General features: G+C 31.0%; 1 protein-coding gene across 1 annotated transcript; it reads right to left on the reverse strand.

Annotated features, from left to right (window-relative positions):
• Positions 1 to 1,881: 1,881 nt before the first annotated feature.
• Positions 1,882 to 20,239, reverse strand: LOC114272074 (uncharacterized). Its single transcript, XM_082907529.1, has 3 exons — positions 19,980 to 20,239; positions 14,926 to 14,988; positions 1,882 to 4,118 (listed from the first exon to the last, which is right to left on the reverse strand). The coding sequence occupies exon 3, from the start codon at positions 4,100 to 4,102 to the stop codon at positions 2,201 to 2,203; it is 1,902 nt and encodes a 633-aa protein (XP_082763655.1). The 5' UTR covers positions 4,103 to 4,118; positions 14,926 to 14,988; positions 19,980 to 20,239; the 3' UTR covers positions 1,882 to 2,200.
• Positions 20,240 to 21,088: the final 849 nt, after the last annotated feature.

The raw sequence follows: 21,088 nt of genomic DNA on the forward strand, positions 1-21,088 counted from the left end.
TTATTATATTATATTAAAGTTTAATATTTTGATAATAATCATATGTGTTGGACTTTTTAAGAATTTTTTTTTATGCTTGTTCTTAATACATTAAAGTGTTATTATGAGGGATAATAATCATATGTGTTGGAACTTTTCAAGGAATTCATGTGTTGGATTTCAAAGAATTTTTTTCATGCTTGTTCTTAATGCATTAAAGTGTTATTATGAGGGTAAGACTTGCGGGTTGAGAGAAGTTAATAAATGCTAAGGTTTTTTTAGCCTTGTGGGAGCTCCAATTTCTCAATCTAAATTTTTTGATTTTTTGATTTTAAAAAAAAAATCTTAGCATTTATTAACTTCTCTCAACCCCCAAGTCTTACTCTCATAATAACACTTTAATGCATTAAGAACAAGCATAAAAAAAATTCTTTGAAATCCAACACATATGAATTCCTTGAAAAGTCTCAACTCATATGATTATTATCCCTCATAATAACACTTTAATGCATTAAGAACAAACATAAAAAAAAAAAAATTCTTGAAAAGTCCAACACATATGATTATTATCAAAATATTAAACTTTAATATAATATAATAAAAAAAGAAGACGTTTAATTCCCTGAAAAGTCTAACACGTATGATTATTATCAAAATATTAAACTTTAATATAATATAAAAAAGAAAAAAAAAAGAAGACATTTAAAAAAAAAAGACATTTAAAAAGCGCAATTCACATATATAGATAATTGTAAATATATTAAGGAAAAGGGGGTTTCTAAACCCCAAGCCTTGTGGGAGTTCCAATATCTTAATCTTAATTTTCTAAATTTTTGATTTAAAAAAAAAAAACTTAGCATTTATTGATTTGGTCAAAATCTCCTGATCAGCATTTATTAACTTTTTCCAATCCACATGCTTGCATTTATTGATTTTGTCAAAATATCTGATTAGCATTTAAAATCTCCTTATACAAATAATTATAGATACAGCCCGTACGTAGTTACTGCAGTAGCCTTTTTAATTTCTCCTGTACACTATGGTTAGTGATAAGATTGTTAAATTATTTTTATAAAAAGTCTTAAAAAATATAATTTATATATTAAAAAAAATTAAAACAAATGTAAATATTTATAATTATCCCGTGCATAGCACAGGTGATAGGCTAGTATATAGTTATTGCAGTATCCTTTTCAACTTCTTCCAGACACTATGGTTAGTGATAAGATTATTAAATTATTTTTATAAAAAAATCTTAAAAAACATAATTTATATATTAAAAAAAATCTAAAACAAATATAAATATCTATAATTATCCCGTGCATAGCACGGGTGATAGGCTAGTTATCTATATATGTGAATTGCGATTTTTAAATGTTTTTTTTTTTTTTTAATGTCACCTTTTTTTCCCCCTTTTTATATTATATTAAAATTTAATATTTTGATAATAATCATATGCGTTAGACTTTTCAAAGAATTAAATGTCATTTTTTTATTATATTATATTAAAGTTTAATATTTTGATAATAATCATATGTGTTGGACTTTTCAAGAACTGGTTGTGATAGTGATATGAATAGATAGACAAATTAAGTTGACAGATAGTGGTAGTGGGGTAGAAATGAATAAATAAATAATCTTTCAAAACAATAATTGTCCTTCTCACAAAATAATTTTATTAATCATATCATTTTCACTATAATGATCAATTATCTAACCCAATATCATATCCTATTATCACTCAAATACCCTTTTATATATTAAGTATATATTTTTTACACATGTACCAGAAGTCAAAAGCGGAAAATTTCCACCATTTGGTAGCTACTAAAAGAAAATAAACTTAAAAAGCAACCATTGAATTATATATTACAAGTTTACAAAATTGTTACATGGATCAAGTAATTCAAACTCATAGGAAACCTTAAAATTATTACATGGATCAAGCAGCCATCAATTCATTATATGAAACAGTACAAAAAAAGAACTACAATCCAAGCGAAGCCTTGCCATTACAACTAAAGCAAACTAACACCATAACAAAACCACAGAAATTAAAAGCAAGAAAAAACTCAAAGCCAAACACTAGAAGCTTTGGAGGACACAACAAAAGTACATCAAACAATGACATCTGCAAAAACACAAGAAACTAGAATTTCTAAATGGTTTAACTCAAACTTGCATGAGCTCATCTCCCAGAAATTTGAAGGCTTGAAAGGTATCAGAAGCAACATCCTATATTTTCAGCACCATCCTTTAATTCTGACTCTATGTCTTCAGCACCATCCTTTAATTCCGACTCTATGTCTTCTTTGTCATTCAATTGTTGAGATGCATTTTTCTCCAACATTTTTGTTGCACCCAAGTGCTTTAGTAGAAGCCAGACATGAGTGAGAAACTGTCCACCATGCCTAAGCTCTTGAACATGGTGATTCACCGAGCAGCAGCTTGCAGCATAGCACAACATCTCTACCCATATATTACTCATGATCTCCCATTTGTCATCCTTCTCCATTAAACTACTGGCAAGTTCTTTTCCATTAGACTCTGCTTCTTTAAAAAATTTATCCACGTCAAGATAAGCTTGCTTAAAATTTTCACTGTTGTTACAGAAAGGTAAAGTAGGACAAAAAAGCAGAAGATGCATCATGTAATATGACAATATTTTGGTTGTTTTCACTTTTTTTGTGATTGACTTTGAACTTTCTGGTTCCACTCCATATTTTTCAAGGCAAATGTCTGTAGCAACGTGCCAAACGGCAATACTTTTGCCAAGGGTCCACTCACCTCTTTTAATGGTATAAGCCTGTGGAGTTTCAACTTCCAAATCATTCTGTGATATCTTACCAAGCTGACAGATGATAAGTTCTTTGATACTAAGGTCGACTCTATGCGATGGTAGGCTAAATTTCTTCCATCTTTTTTCGATGCCACATAAACCCACCACCATGTCATCGAACTTTGTCCGTTCATATTTGTTGCAAAAGTTTAGCAAGCTAAATTGTCCCATAACCTCAGACCATCTTTTGTTTTTAGAGATCACAAATTCGTGAAGATTAAAAACTGGAGTGACCAACTTACTCGGGTAATGCGTACATGCCCAAACAATTGCCCAATCTGAACCAAGTTGCACAAGAGCTCCACCTATTTCTAAACAAATGGCTCCAACTAGCAAAATTATGGTTATCGGAAGATCACCTTTTAAATGCCCATCAGGCTTTTTAACTAAGAAAAAGCCCACCAACACAGTTACGATGCAAGAGATGGAAATGAGTCTGAGAATGCTTCCACATACTGTAAAAATTGTGCCTACCTTACTGAAGAGCATGTCATACATCAACCCCAACTCAATCTCAATCAACTTGAAAGTATTGTGAGCAGCATCATCTCTATTCATCAATTCACGAAATTCTTTTGTCAATTTGTTCAATTTGGACCTAGCACCCACATAATTGGAAATATGAGGTTTTAAGGTATGGAAATAAGAATAGGCTTGGAGCACTAGCTTGGCGTTAGGTTGTGCACTACTGATTTTGTCAATTGTGTTTTCATCAATTTGAACAAAACCCACATACTTTTTCTCGGATATTGACTTGATTACCCACACTCTCTCTCCATACTTGATAAGTCCAGGAAAGAGCATCAACAAGGCCAAAAGAGAGAACCCCATGGGAGAAGTCCAAGTCCAAGTTAGAATTAGGACGTAACTTGTTCTTAGACCTTGTGTCAATAGTCCTATAGCGTGCCTCGACCACATTTGATTTTCTTCCAAGCGTAAGACGGTCATGGTATCTGGACCTCCAAGACAAAACAAGATTATTGGTGCCCATAAACCCCTCAATAGACTAATTGGACTGATATCCTCATCGTCACCTTTGACCTTGGATAGCTTTCCGAGTGCAATTGTTGCCAGTAAATCAGAGAACAAGTAGAAAAACCAGACATTCACGTTGATCATCAGCTGTGTAGTACCCTTTCTACGATGACGCCCAAAAACATGAAGGTATAACTGAGTAAAAAGGATGTATAGAACTAGAATCCTCAAGTCCCATTTTTCCCATCCTTTTCTCATGCCTTCAAGGCCATTCACTGGGCCAAACATACAGGTCCTGATGCATGGCATGGTTCTATCTTCTATGCTACAAAGATGGATGAGAAAAATAGATAAATAAAAATAATGCAAAATGACCAATATCTCGTGGTATCAGTGTTGCACTTAATATCTAATCATGTTCAAGACATCTTTAAATCAATTGTTAGCTTTTCCATAATATTTCATAAAAAGCCAAGTATAAAAGGTCCATTATATAACATATAAGAGTTTTAAAAAAATTTTATATCTCGTAAAATGAAAATTTTATTTCAAAAAAAAAAAAAATGAGACTAATTCTTGTCATCATGAGAATAATCGCTAAAATATCGTCTTAAAAAAATTTAAAAATGACTTTACTGACAAAATTTTGAAAATGTCGATAATAAATTCACTTTTGCAGACAAACTGGTTTGGTTACGTAAAAGGTTTATTTTTTTAGATAAAAATTTGATTCCAAAATGATAGTAATTCATCATCAAATATCCAATTTTATTGCTACAAATACAACAATGATGCTTTTGGTTGCTAAACTATTTTGTACCTAAAAAATGATTTGGTCCCTAAATTTTTGTCTTTAAAATCTTAATTTGTTATAATGACATGTATCATATGCAAGTTATGTCATAAAGCAATGTTGGTTATAGCACATAGAGGTGTTGGTTATGGCTTGAATTGGTGGTGGGATCTATTAAATCAAAGTATGGTTAGCTTTTGCGTACAAACCAAAGTAATTTTTTTTTTTTTTTTGGTTATGGCCCAAAAAGATCTTGGAATTATGCATGAAAATGATATAAAAATCTACTTTTTTAGATCCAGTGATATGTAAAAGAGACGATTGATTAATAATTAAAAAATATATAAAAAAGAGAGAAAGAAAATTGTATTAGATATTTTAATTGACTGTCACATTGGTTTGTTGGTTTGGGAATGTCAACTGATGACATCTTTTTTACAAAGTGTTGGTGCTTTTGATGCTAATGCCATTTCTCTTTGATGCCGTTTGGCAAGTGAGTTGGGTTTGGGTTAAGACTAAAAAAAAGTACAAAAAAATAAAATAAGTTAAATAAGTCAAAAAAATAATCATTTTATTTTCTCTCACCAAAAAAATAAAAAAGTCAAAATTCTTTCCAAACTGAACTAATTTAACCAAATTAACCAAAAAGCCGAAAGGTCAAGCTAAATGTTTCATTGTCAGTTTGTGTGGAAAATTTGGGCTAGTTTTCTATCTTGGTGGGGGGAGTGCAATGGGTTGTTCCAAGTTCCATCGAGGAGCTGCTGGAAACACTATAAAAAAATTAAGGTTTTAAAAGTTAAAATTTAAAAATAAAATTATTTTCTTAAAATTAAATATTTTAGTTGTGAAAAGTATCATTATTATATTTTAGTAATGAAAATTGAATATTAGTGATGAATTATTATTCTTTTGGGACCAAATTTTTTTATCTAAAAAAAAAATTATTTTGATATCAAATTATTTTGTCCCTAAAAGTCTGTTTATTAGTGATATTTTTAAAATTTTGTAACTAAAAGTCTTTTTTTTTGACTTTTCGAGACGACTTTTTAGCGACTATCCTTGTGGTGATGAAAACTGATTCTTAAATGTTTTTTGTAACAAAATTTTCATTTTTACAGATCAAAATATTTAATCTCTAAAACTTTTATATGTTATAGGGAAAGGATTCAAGTTCAAAAGGGTGGAAGACAAGCTCTGGCATACATTTCCATGTGCCATAATGTGGTCATTGTGGAAGGCAAGGAATGAATGCAAGTTTCAAGGCTCTACTGTTTCTAGGGAGGATTTGCAGGGGCTAATTAAAGTGAGTCTAGCTCTTTGGGCAAAATATAAAGTTCTGAACTTCAACTTCACTGTCAATGATTTGGTTTTCAGATTTAGGTCCATTAGGGGTGGTTAGTGCCTTGTATCTGGTTGGGCTTAATTCATTTGTATCACCCCTGCTTTAAGTATGTCGGGGGTCTGTTGTTTGGTTGTTTTGGTTGGTTACTCTTTAACCATTTTTGATGGATGGTGAAGAAACTAAGAACTTCTTTATTATTTAATTTTCAGAGATGCTGAGAATGATTTACAATGCTGTATTTATAAACTTGTATGTAAGCACTAGTTTGTTACAACGGAGTGATAGTTACAACTATATGGCTGAGGTGGAAGTAACTTCGAGAAGCTTCTTTTTACAGCTGGAATAACAGAATTAGTTAAAGCAGTTTTTCTTGCAGCAGCAGCAGTTGTACCAGAATCTGTTGAAGCATCAGTGGAACTGTTATCAGTTGAAGCATCAGTGGAACTGCTATGTAGCTCAGTATCTTCAATAGTCCCCTGCAAGCTGATGGGGCAATCAAGAACCATGAGCTTGGACTTGAGATATTGAAACCGAGATACGCTTACAGGTTTAGTAAACAGATCAGCAAGCTGATCCATAGTTGGAATGTATTGCAACTGAATTTGCTTAGCCAAAACCTTATCTCGGACAAAATGACAATCGATTTCGATATGCTTGGAACGTGAGTGGAATACGGGATTGGAAGCTAGAGCTATTGCAGAGAGGTTATCACACCAGAGTATGGGTGTAGTAGGGGAAGAAATGCTCATTTCAGTGAGCAGCATGGAAATCCAACTTAACTCAGCAGCGGTATTGGCTAAAGCTCTATATTCAGCTTCAGTGGAGGAGCAAGAGACTATGGCCTGCTTTTTGGCAGACCAAGAGACCAAATTGGACCCCAAGAAAACACAATAACCAGACGTTGATTTTCTATCAAGAACATCTCCTGCCCAATTGGAATCGGAATACCCATGCACATCAAAAGTACTGGAGGAGAAAGACAAGCCATGAGTGATGGTGCCTTGAACATATCTAAGAATTCTCTTCACGGCAGCAAAATGTCCAATGGTAGGGGCATGCATATGTTGACAAGCCTGGTTAACAGAGAGTGACAGATCTGGTCTGGTAATGGTGAGATATTGTAAGGCACCAACAATACTTCTATAAAGAGCTGGGTCAGAAAATGGTAAAGCAGCATTTGGAGGAACACCAGGCTTGACTGAGATGGGTGAAGGGCAAGGCTTACAAGATGACAAGCCAGCTTTAAGAAGAATTTCTTTGGCATATTTAGACTGAGATAACAGATATCCTGAACTGGTAGGCTGGACTGAAATACCAAGAAAATAAGCAATGTCACCCAATTCCTTCATGGAGAACACACTGTGCATCTTTGTAATGAGAGATTGAATATGAGAAGAGCTATCACTAGTGATCAAGATGTCATCTACATAAACCAACAGATAAGTGACTGAAGTGGATGTCTTTTGAATGAATAAAGAAGAATCACTCTTGCTATTAGTGAAGCCTTGAGACAACAAGTATTGAGAAAAGGTGGAATACCAAGCGCGTGGTGACTGTTTCAACCCATATAATGCCTTGTGTAGTTTACATACTTGATTAGGTGAAGAAGAATCTGCAAAACCTGGAGGCTGAAGCATGAATACTTCTTCGTCAAGACGGCCATGGAGAAATGCATTGGAAATGTCTAACTGTTTAAGTGACCACTGATAGTGAAGAGCAAGACAAAGTAAGATTCGTATAGTGGGTTGCTTAGCCACTGGACTGAAAGTCTCATGAAAATCTATACCCTCTTGCTGCAGGTACCCTTTAGTAACCAATCGTGACTTATACCTTGCAATAGTGCCATCAGAATTTCGTTTAATCTTGAAAATCAATTTACAGCCGATGGCAATTTTGTTAGATGGAAGAGACACCAAAGACCATGTATGTTATTGCTGAAGAGTAGTCAATTCATCAAGCATAGCTTGATGCCAAACAGGAGACATCAAAGCTTCTCTGTAAGAAGGAGGTTCAGTAGTAGTGTAGGAAGCTGTGGCTAGGACAGAGGAAGCAAGCAAACAGTGAGGAGTAGCAGTAACAGCAGATTTGGATCTGGTAATCATAGGATGCTGATTAGACTGAGAAGGAGGGAGAGGAGGTAACTCAATAGAAATAGACTGAATTGGAACTACAGGTGTGGGTAAAAAAGAAGGAGGAACTGCAGAAACTGGGACAGAAGGAACTGCAGAATCTGGGACTGAAGTAGAGAGAATCTGAGAACCAGTAGAAAAAGAGGAAGAAGGCCAGAAAAAAGATTGAATATCAGGTAATGTGGTTGGTAATTATGTTGAAGAGGTTTGAGAAGATGTAGAAGAAGTCAGATGAGCAAAGGGAAACACGTGCTCATTAAAGACCACATGTCGAGACAGATAGACTCTACCAGTGAGTGGGTCAAGACATTGATACCCTTTAGCAAAAGGATGATAGCCCAGAAAAACACAGGACACAGATTTAGGATGAAGCTTGAGAGGCTGATAAGGCTTAAGCCAAGGGAAGCATTGACAACCAAATATGTGAAAATAAGAGTAATCGGGAGTGTATTGAAAAAGCTTTTCAAATGGAGATTTATGTCCAAGCTTAGAAGAGGGAAGTCTATTAACAAGAAAAGTAGAAATAGCAACAGCATCAAACCAGTATTGTAAAGGCACAGATGAGTGATGAAGAAGTGCAGTAGCAGTTTCAGTGATATGCCGATGTTTTCGCTCAGCAGTACCATTCTGAGAAGGAGTGTGAGGACAAGAGTGTTGGTGAATAACACCTTGAGTACTCAAGAAGGACTTCATTTTATTAGTAAAATATTCAGATCCACCATCAGTTCGTAGAATTTTTAATGAAGTATGAAATTGGTTTTCAATATAAGCCTTGAATTCTATGAACTTGTCACATACTTCACTTTTATAAGATAATGGGAAAAGCCAGGTAAATCGACTAAAGTCATCCACAAAAAGTAAGTAGTATTTATAACCAGAAGTAGAAGAATATGGCCCCCATACATCACTATGGATAAGAGAAAGAGGAGCATTTACAATAGTATTAGACAATTGAAACGGAAGTCTATGACTTTTAGCTATGCAACAATCAGTACAAGCAGAGTCCATTTTATTCTGGGAAACTTTCAACAATGGTTTCAGATGATTATACTTCACTAAGGAAGGATGGCCTAATCTATTATGCCAAATAGAGGAAGAAACAGATGTCTGTGATTTAGCAAAGTAAGAATGATGGGCAGCAGGCAACATGGATGAAGAAGGAGAGTAAAAATGGTATAGACCATCAGTACTAGAACCCTGATGAAGAATTCTCCTCGAATCCTTGTCCTGAATCACAAATTTAGAATCATCAAAGGTAATGAGGCAATTATTGTCCTTAGTAAATTTGTGAACTGACAGAAGATTAGAAGAAATGGACGGTGTATGTAAAACATGATTCAAACGAAAGGAACAATGAGGTGTAGGAAGCAGTCCCTTACCAGTGTTGTGAATGGGAACTGTAGTTCCATTACCTACTGTGATTTGATCGGAACCTTGATAAGGCTGTGTGTGACTGAGATGATGAAGATCATGTGTGATATGATCTGTAGCAGCAGAGTTCAAGTACCAAGGTGTGTGAGGAGTAGCAGTTGCTGATTAAGTTGCAGCAACAAAGGCTCGGGAGTTGAACTCAGAAGGATGCTGAGAACTAGAGGAAGACTGATACTGAGAATCCATCCGATACCAGCAGTCTAATGCAGAGTGACCAGAACTGCCACAAATCTGACAAGTTATAGATTGACCCCTGCTCCGAGAAAAACCTCTTTGATCAGAAAAGTTCCTTGAATTGGTGAAATTAGAGCCAGATCTACCACCACCGTGAGGATTGCCTCTAGAAGAGTGACCACCTCTATTGCCTCTGTAAGAATGACCTCTGAAGCCAGAAGAACGACCTCTGAGATTATCATTGAAAGAACCTCGAACTGAAGAACAGGCCATAGTAGGTTCAGAAGACAGTTTCTGAAGTTTGGAGTCCATATGAACAGCTTCAGACAGAAGAAGAGCAGTCAATTCTTTCATGCGAATTGACTCTGATCTGGCTTGAATGGTAGTCTTGAAGGCATCATACTCATCAGGAAGACCATTCAAGGTAAGCAAAACAAGATCTTCATCATCTATAAATGAAGAAACAAGAGCCAATTGACTGACCAAGTCTTTGATCTTGGAAAGATAATTCTCCATCGAATCTGTTTTCTTAGAAATGCTGTTTAATTTGTTCTTCAACTGATGAACACTAGATCGAAAAAGTAAAGTGAATTGCTTATGTAAAGCAGTCCAGATCTCAGCACAGCTATGAAGATGAAGAACAGAGGAATAGATTGCAGGTGACAAAGTTGCAGTAATGCAACTGAGCAAGTGTGCATCGATAAGCTTCCATTGCAGGTATTCAGGATTGTCTTTCTCTGAACCAGAAGAATCTGTTATTCTCAATTTTGGACATGGTATAGTTCCATCAACAAATCCAAGAAGACTAGTAGCAATGAGTATATTCTGCACTTGATTTTTCCATATCAGAAAGTTTGATGCATTAAGCTTGATAGTGATGAATGAAGAGAAGTTCGAAATCAGTAATGAGAGATTTGGAGAAAGTGAGGTTGAAGCCATGAGAGAAGATAACAAAGGAGTAGAAGGAGCCATGGATCAACTCGTAAGAGAGAGTTGCTTTGATACCATGAAGAAACTAAGAACTTCTTTATTATTTAATTTTCAGAGATGCTAAGAATGATTTACAATGCTGTATTTATAAACTTGTATGTAAGCACTAGTTTGTTACAACGGAGTGATAGTTACAACTATATGGCTGAGGTGGAAGTAACTTCGAGAAGCTTCTTTTTACAGCTGGAATAACAGAATTAGTTAAAGCAGTTTTTCTTGCAGCAGCAGCAGTTGTTCCAGAATCTGTTGAAGCATCAGTGGAACTGCTATGTAGCTCAATATCTTCAATAGATGGCCTTGTTTGGAAGCATGTTGAGTGTGTTTAGTTTGTGTTTTTAGATAAAATTTTTAAAAAAATTTGGAGAGAGTGTATAACCTTTCTTGATTTGTTTGATTGTATATTTTGAACATAATTTTAGAGTTTAGGAGTTTGGGATGATTTGATATTTTGTTATAGTTGAGTAGATGTGTGTGAGAGAAAAAGTGATTGAGAAGGAGAGAGGAGAGGGAAAAAAATGATTGATTGATGTGTAATAGAGAGAGATAATTTTGAAATTTTTTTGAGAAAATTTGTAACCAAACATGTTTTTGGAAATTTTCTTCAAAAAACATGTTTCAAAACACAAACCAAACACACCCATTATTTTAATAACTTTTTAGTTTTTTGGCTAAAATATGAGATAAAAAAATTAGTATGTTTGGAATAACTTTTTGATTATTTACAAAAGATGTGCAAAAAGTAGAGAGAAAATGGAATCTTTAACTTTTTTGAATAATTTGTTGATTTTTTGGCTTTTTTAATTACTTTTTGACTCTTAGGCTAAAAGTGATGTTTTCAAACGAGATCACCGTGTAACCTAGTTGGGATTAAAGTTCTTTGCTATGATACTTATAACACGATTACTTTTCTTTTATCTTTCCTTTATTGATGCTCGATCTAAGGTTTATCCTTGATTTTATATCAATAAAAACTCATCTTTACTGATAAAAAAAAAAAGAAAAAAAAAGGTCAAAATTTTGAGTTAGATTAATACTACTCAAATAGTTTTAGTTATCCAAACAAAAATAGAGTTTGTTATGTAACACAACCCTACATAAAAATGTTAAAACTCGTTGGATTTCAAACACTAAAACTTAACACTGTAATTTAGGAAAGTACTTGAACCAAGACCCAACTTAAATCAAAATAAAATTTTGGGGCCTACAGTTTGGGTACTTGGTTACACCTGGTTTTGTGCTAGTTGATCTTACTCCTTTTTTACTTTTATAAACACATATATTTGGACCAACTGCTATGACATAAATAATTATAAATGTAAATCCAAATGCTACCTTAGTGATGTAGATCACATTGTAAAGTATTTGGAGCAATTGGATAGACAGGTGGCAAAACAACAATTGTGAATTCAGAAATATATATATATATATATATTAAGTGTAACAGTGATACCATCTCACGTAATGATACCATCTCATGTAGTGTCACAAATGAATTAAGTGGTGAACACTCATCTCCTATTAACAAACAATATTGCGGTCCTATTGCAAATAAAAAATGCTTATTGAATGGTGATACTATCACATGGTATCATTATTACATCCAATATTTACTCGAACTCAGGCCAATATTGTTAGATTTGGTTTGGAAGGCCCATATTCTATCGGAAATAGCACAATGAGCAAAACCCACAACTTTTCCAGTACCTAAGGCAGTTTTGGTGCTGATTCCACTGTTAAAGCTTTTGAATGTGCATTTTTATCATTTTTTGAAAATTTTCATTTGACAATATATTATTTAGAAATATCAGTTTTTGATGTCACTTGTTTTAAAAAGTTTATATTACTTTCTAGTATCAAATTTGAGCCTAAATCCAAATTTTTGTTTTTGGTAATTTTTCATTTTCCTTAACTTTATTTGTGATTAGCAAGGATCTAACTTATTTGTTGTTTCCTATTCAAATTAAGACTTTTCTATTATAAACCTTGGGGTTAAGTAGTGCTTTCAAATTATTAATATGATTTTGAGAGAGTGTTTTCACTTCTTTGTGTGTTCTGTACTCTAGGTATTCTTAGAATCAACGAAGCTATAAATTTACATATAAAGATATACTAACCCTAGAAAGGGTCCAAAAGGAGCATGTGTTTGGTGATTAGGACCCCTAGTTGTAGTTCATAGAGTTTTTCGATAGGACACTCATTTAGAGATGCAAGATCACAATGTCGAACTTAAATGAACAAAGACTGAGAATGAGTCAGTTTCGTGAGCAAAATTATCAAATAGACACTAAATGACCTAGAAACAAGTATGATCACCAAGCTCGACCTAAAGAAACTTGTACAAACACACCAAACCTAGATAGGAAACATAGTTATAGATTTAGAAACAAAGTATTGAATTTGAGACTTAAAATTGAAAATAAGTTGTTCAAGGGAAAATCGACAACTAGCCACTAGATGGGCGGATACCAACTTGAGCACCTTGCTCGATTTGATAATAGTCTTGGATAAAGATTCAAGCTGTATTTAGATCATAAATTTGAGTAGAAATCTAAAAAGGAAAAGAGAAAAAATAAGTGAAATGTAACTATATTTTATTCACATTTCACCTAACTTTTATTTTTTTATTTTTTATTTTTTGTGGGCAAAATTCATTTTACCTCCTCGTGGTTTCGGAGTACTTTACCTCCTTATGGTTTAAATATAATCAGAAAATCCCATGTGATTTTGGATTAAAGTGTCACCGTTAATTTTTTTCATCCAAATTAACGAAAAGTGTATACACCATTCTTTAAAGTGAGCTTAGTTTTCAGAAACAATAAAGTGAAAGTAACACAACAAAACGACAATTTTATCCCCCATTTTCTCCAAACCTAAAATTAGATTAAGATGTTAATTAAAATATAACTAAAAATTGGTCTAAAATATAAAATATAATTAAGGATTGATTTAAAATTTAATTTAATTAAAATATATAATAAATAATAATTAAGAATTGATAAAATATAATTAAATTAAAATTAGATTAAGATGTTACGAATTACAATAAATAATTAAGAATTTAGGATTAATTGTGATCTAAAACATAATTAGATTAAAATTTTAATAATAATAATAAATAATTAAGGATTTGGAATTAATTGTGATATGAAAATAATTAAATTAAAATTAGATTACAATGTTAAGAATTGCATTAAATGATTAATAATTTATAATTAATTGTGATTTAATTGAATTAATATTAGAAATTAAAAATTATGTGCATGAGAGAGAAGAGAGAAACAAAATAACAAAAAGAAGCATAGAATGCGAGGATATTATAATCGTTTTATGTCTATAGTTAACGGCGTTAAAGGTTACACTTTGGTTTAAAATCATATAAGGTTTTCTGACTATATTGAACCATAGAAGGGTAAAATGTTTCAGGCTCAAACCATAAGGGTTTAAATGAAAATTTTCCTTTTCCAATCATTACCCAAATTTATGATTCAAACACAAACTTTGGAGATTATGAAACTAATAGACTTAAGATGGTAAATACACCATTTCGGCTATATTTGGATTATAAATTTGCGTAGAGATTTGAAAAATAAAAGAGAAAATGTGGGTAAAATGTAAATATAATTATATTTCATACATATTTCACCTACATTTTTTTTTCTTTTTAAATTCTTATTCAAATTTATAATCCAAACAAAGTGTCAAAATTGGCAAATAGCAAAATGAATGGGAAATTGAAACAAACAACCATGCTCAAGACTGAAAAAACTTGCCAAGAAAAAGTTTAAAAAGTTATAAAGTATTTTGAAATTCATAAAAAGTGTATTGAATTAATAATAAATCTTTGGAATCTACATATATTTTATTTTTTTCTTGTATCCAAGGAGTACTTTTTAGCAAAACTCAACTTTAAATTGGAATGCCGAACTAGATTTTTTGGAACATTTTTGGGATGGAACTAATATTTTTGAATGATGAGAACATCTCAAAACAGCCAACCAAATCATTATAAAAATCAAACAACAGTCCTATATATGAAGTCAACCGGTATCAAAGTAGAAAATCCGGACTGAAGTTGTCCTAGACCTCTGTAATTTGATCATACAATAATATCACCGTTATACTCAAATTTTACTCATTGCGTAGATGGAATTAATACCTACTTCTAACTTTATTATCATAAATTTCATATATATATATATATATATTCAATAAACAAAAAAAACAAGTGACAGGTGAACAAAGAATAAAGACTAGGAATTGGCTCTTTACCTACCGTGCCTGTGATGTCCGAGGTCGAGTTTTGCTAACAACCAACTGTAATTTCCACCTTCCACTCCTGTTGTCAATAAATAAATAAATAATTATATAAATTTTAAAATATGTCCCCCAAAACAATTACATTTTATTTGATGGTTTTCTCAATAATTTCTTGAAATTTTGAATTATGAATATTGGGGATAAAAAGTAGGAAAATTACATTTCAGTCCTAGTGTCAAAAAAAATTACAAATTCATGAAAAAATTTATGATTTTAATTATTAATATTTATAAAATTTACCAGTGATTGGTAATTGTTAATTATTAATTATTTATAACTGATGTAATATTTCTCCCAAAAAATAAATAGTGTGGAATGTGGTTGCAATAAGGGATGGTCATTTTGACCTATCCCGTGGGGACCTATCCCTACCAAATGTATCCCGGGCTAGCCCTGAGAATTAGGGGGCTCAAGGCGAACTTCGAAAATGAAACCCCTCTTACATTGGGAAAAAAGAGTGTTCATGGATAAAACAAAAAGTTACAACAATTTTTTTTATTTGTTTGTAGCCACAAAAAAATTTACCTGCACATATAATCATTAAAATTATAAACAAAAATTTACTTTCATATATTAAGATAGGAAGCAATCATTACAAATATTCAAAAAATAAAAATAAAAATATGATCTTGTCGCTTTATAGTTTAGTAATATTCAGTTTACAACTAAACCAATATCACATAAATATTACTCTTCTCACATTTTTAGTCGCAAAATCACTAATGAAGTTTGCATAATCGAATTTATCCACCATATCCTTTTCAATTGATAACAAAGCTAACCTATTACAAATCTAGTCTTGTTTCTTTTCTTTTTTTTGGGCCCCATGTTCAATTGGGCCTATAGTATTTAAGCCCTTTTTTTTTAATATCTAAAATACAAAATTATATTTGGGACCCCTATTTTCAACCCAAATTTGAGGACCCAAAACGCAGGCCTCTCTTGCCTGCCCTCAAGGCTGGGCCTGGATGTATCCAATCTATTGAAGATATAGGTGGGAGCGGGTATTTTTTTCCCATTTCGAGTGAACGTAGGGTTGGGGTTGGGGCAGAGGTTGAGGCTGGGGTTGGAGATGCACCGTCTAATCAAAATCCGACCCACACATAATTAATATATATTCTATATAATGAAAGATTATAAGTTTAACTATTCAACTTCAGATTGGGACTTTTGTAACCAAATTGGAAAATGCATTCTATTACGTAGCTTTGTTATAAATATTGTATTTTTTTTTTTTTTTGGGAGTTACGATAATTTGTGATTTAGAATCGAAGTTAAGTATTTTATGTGTTACATATTTTTGTGATAATATTATACATTTTTTTTATGCAAACATTTTCTAGATACAAAATGTGTAACAATACCATAAAATATATAATATTATCACAAAAATATGTAACTTTATTTTTGAATCATAAATTTTCATAATTTTTGCCAAAAAAATACATAATACTTATCACAAAAATACATAACTTACATCACAAAAACACAAAATAAGAAGCTATAGAATTTTTGGGAAGCTAGTCACTTTTTTTAGGGGGCCTAAAATTTAAAAAGAGAAGAAATATGCTAAAATAGCTAATAAAATAAAATATCATTTCACTTTTTTTTCCTCATAAATATCACATTCTACTACAAAAACAAGATCTAACTCTCTTCCCAAACACAAATATTTTAACATACTAAAATAGTCAAAAACTAAAATAATCTATTAAAATAGCCAACTTTCCCAATGCGGCTTAAGGCGGAAAGTTTGAGGCTGTGTTTGGTTTGTAATTCAAACCATGATTCCACACTTGTTATCAACCCTCTGTTTGCTTACAGTTTTCAAATCATGATTCCAAATTAATTTCAAAACACATTTTGAAAACATGTTTAGTAAACCAGAGAGCTTTTGAATTTTTTGTTTACCCAGTCGTCTGCCCGGACATCCGCCTAGATAGTTTTTGAATTTTTGAATCTATCCGGTCGTCCGGCCAGTTAACTGAAACAATGCGTTTTTTTTTTTTTTTTAAGCAACTGGGACTTGTTATCTAGAAAAAAAAATTATATTTGTTTTTGATATTTTTTTAAATATAGAAAGAAAAATTTGAGACCAAAATGACAAATTATTTGTACCTTTATTTAAAATTAACAAAAAAAAAAATTAATTTGTCACAATAATTTTTAAAAAATTAGAAAATATATATATTTTCAGAATTTTTAAAATTTTAAAATAAAAAAATTGTTTTTGTCAATAATTATTTTTTTGAATTAAATTTTAAAAAGAGTTTCGTTACGAGCTTCGAATAGAATTTTAAGTTGTGTCTTTGGTTATGAGTTATAAGTTTTTGAATTAAGTTTTGAAACTTTTCAAAACTCATAATCAAATAATTTTTCATAAACTCAACACTCATTTCAAAAATTCAACACTCAATTCAAAATTCAATTCAAAACTCTTTTCAAAACTTATAACCAAACAAATTTTCTACTTTCAAATCATAATTTCAAAACTCACAAAGTCAAAATATAATTTCACACTCGGATCATAATTCTAAATACAAACTAAACACTACCTGAAAGTTTTCTAATACTACCTGCAAAAGTAGACAGTTGTTTCAAATTTTTACTTTTGTCAATAAAGGCTTGCAACTATCTCCATCTCTATGTTATTATCTTTTTATTTTTTTCACATATTTTTATAAAAAATTAAAAAATATATTTATTTAGAATATTTCAAACAATTCTTGTATCAGACTATTCCCTCACTTTCACTTATCTCTCTCTATGGCCCGTTAGGGATTAAGTTATTTTAGTTTTTTTTTTTTTTTTGGTTATTTTAATTTGATTAAAAAAGTATTGTTTGGGTTGATAATTATTTTTTTTGTAGTTGATTTGATAATTGTGAGAGAAAAAGTGAAATTATTATGTTTTGAATATGACATTTTAACTTATTTTGTCTTATTAACTTTTTTTTTTTTTTGGCTGCCTATTTTAACCACTAAATTTTGACTTTATTAATTTATTCTATTAGAATGAAGTAACAAATTTGGTTTACAGAGGGTGTTTGTCATGTGATTTTTTAGCTAAAATAATTTAAAAAGTCAAAATATTCAATCACATCACAATCTATATTTTTTAACACATTTTTTCGTAAACGTCAAAAAAGTAACTAAAATAGTCAATTCTCAAATGAGTTCTTAGTCAAGTGAACAAGGTGAGTTCGGATGCTCGATATACAGGGAAGGGAAGAAAAACTCCGCCTGGTAGTAGGGATTAGGGACGGAATAGGGATGGCGGGGACGAGGGGCAGGTAATAACAAATTCGACAAAAATTTGTCATGTGACTATCCCTAGTTGTGACATTTGGTTTGATAAAAAATGAAAGTAAAATATCTTTCATAATTAATGAAAAATAATTTATTTGAGTGGAAAATATTATTCACTTTTTTAAAATGGAAAATATTTTTTAGACTAAGCACCGGCCAACCTCATCACCATCACCCCTACCCCCAATGCTACCACCTCCACCACTCCACTACCATCCCGCTATTACCACACTAACCCAATAACCAAAACCATTAATATATTGGTTTAAGATCACAACTAAACATGTTTGTTTGGGGTGTTTGGTTTTAGCTAAAATAGTCAATAAAGATAAAAAATAAAAAATTAAAATAATCAATAAGACAAAATATTACATCTTACACATCAATCAATCACTTTTTTTCTCCCAACCATATATTCAACAACCAAAAAAAAAAATACAAATCATCCTAAGTACAACTTTTTTCATCTCATAAAATAGCCAAAAAGTCACTAAAATAACCCAGTTCCCAAATGAACACTTTGTTTGGTTTTGATTTTTCAAATACAGTTTTTAAATTTTTTATTTTTCATATTTTGTTGTCTTTAATGAATCTTTTTTATATTTTAAGGATTTTTTTTTTGATACACCTAAATAGTAAAATATTTGTAAAGAAATCTGGAAAGAAAAAATCAATAAATACAACCAAAAAAATTACTTTTTTTTTTTGTTGAATTTTTAGATATTTTTTCACATATATTTTTTTATGTTTCAACTACATCTAAGTTAGGTACATTTAAAAGTTTAAAAAAAAAAATTTGATTAAAAGTTAACTAAAAACACAAAAATTATAATTATATATATATATATTGATAACTCGGTATACAATCCAATGAATCAACTAATTTGGAGACCAATCCCACCGTCCACTAGTAGGTAGTCCAATTAAAGTTGGGGCAAAGCCCTATATAGACTAATCAAAGAAATTATTTGCACCTAAAAGATTTTGAACATAAAATCATGAAAATAGCACACCCCAGACCTGGTTAACCTTTTGGGGTTGTCGAAAATAACATTTGAAAACTCAAAACCAAACTAAAAATTGTAACATTTAACCTTCTACATCTACTAATTTTTTCAATTTGCATCTTTATGACCAAAAGACCCTTTCAGTTTTAATAAAAATTAGAATTTACCCTTGGAGCCTTCGCTTGACTCCCTCAACTAAAGAAAGTTCACTAAAGACAAAAATATATGAAAATCTATTAGTGTTTTTTTTTTTGTCGTTTTCAGTAATTTTTTTTTTTAAATTTCTTCACTAATATGTGCATGTAGATGAAGTATGTCTAAAATATGAAAAAAGTTTACCAAACATTAAAAGAAAAAAAAAAAAAAAACTCAAAAATTGTATTTGAGTTTAAAAACCAAACAAATGTAACATTTTTTAATTAAGTGAGATAAAGTGATATTAAGTGATAATCTAAGAGGATACATGTAATTTAACCTTATAATTGGGAATTTTTGTCATTAAGGTCTAAGTTTTTTTAAAAAAATAATAATAAACGTAAAGAATTAAGTGCTATAGTTTTTAGTTCGAAATAATAAAGTTAAACAGGACAATAATTTAAGAGGTAAATAATAATTTTTTTTTTTTTAAAAAAAAGGAAAAGAAATGAAGGGTTAGTGAAGGATAATGAAATTGAGAAAACAGCTTTTTAAATTACCAGTATGAGCAGAATCTGTGACTGCGGGCTTCAGAAGTAGCTGTTGATGTGCAGTTTTTAGAGAGGGAATGCAATGGTCTGAGAGAGAGAGAAAGAGAGAGATGGTATTGTGATGGAGAGAGACAGTGAGGGAGGGAGGGAGGGAGAGAGAGAGTGATGATATTGTAAAGTAGAACTAGTATTGCAATTACGCAGATGCAAGTACTTTTGAGAGAGAGAGAGAGAGAGAAAGAGAGAATGAAGTTGTAGTGTCCATTGGGAGTGTCATTTATAGCCGTGGATGTGGATCTGTTAAATCTATGGGATTAAAGGTTCCTAATAACGGTGATCTTACATATATTAATTGATATATTTAGTGTGTTAATATATTTTATAATATTATTATTTACTTTAATTATTATATAAATTATAAATATTCAAAAATTTTAAAATTATATTACATTATCAGTTAGTACACTAATTAATATACCAATTAGTACATATAGTATTATTTTAATAATAATAATATTATGATTTGACGTTTTTTTAAAAAGAAATAATATGGCAATGATTTTTTTTAGTTAAAATAAGTAATAAAGATAAAAATAAATTAAATCCCATTATGCTTTTCATTTTTTAAAATTCACAAACGAGCTCGTTGTATACCTTGTATTAAATCCCATTATGCTTTTCATTTTTTAAATTTTATTACCAAATTCTTTGCACTTTTCGCCAAATCAAAATGTGACCCTTTTGTTAGTTTGGCATTAAATTACGGTTAAATTATATTTTTCCCCTGTATGTTTGACTATTTTTTTATTTTGACATTTTAAGTTTGTTTTTTATTTTTATTTTTCCCTTTCATGTTTGAAGTTTTTTTCAATTTACCCTAAAATTATTTTTTTTCAAAATTTTACAAAAAATGTCATGTTTACTATCACATAATATAAAAAATATATTATTATATTAGAGTTTTGATTTGTGTAAGATTTGTGAGTTATACATAATAAAATATATTTTTTTTTTGATCGGCAAAGAAAAATTTCATTAAAAACATGAAATTTACAGGTACAAGGAAATAAAACGCAATGAGAGAGATTCGAAGAGTAAAACTCACTCTCCTACTACTG

The sequence above is a fragment of the Camellia sinensis genome, chromosome 2 (genome assembly GCF_055761805.1).
Source record: "Camellia sinensis isolate YWXY chromosome 2, ASM5576180v1, whole genome shotgun sequence".
Lineage (NCBI taxonomy): Eukaryota > Viridiplantae > Streptophyta > Magnoliopsida > Ericales > Theaceae > Camellia > Camellia sinensis.

Excerpts from the sequence above, each read along its gene's own strand:
- LOC114272074 (XM_082907529.1), bottom strand. The coding sequence starts at position 4,102 with ATGCCATGCATCAGGACCTGTATGTTTGGCCCAGTGAATGGCCTTGAA.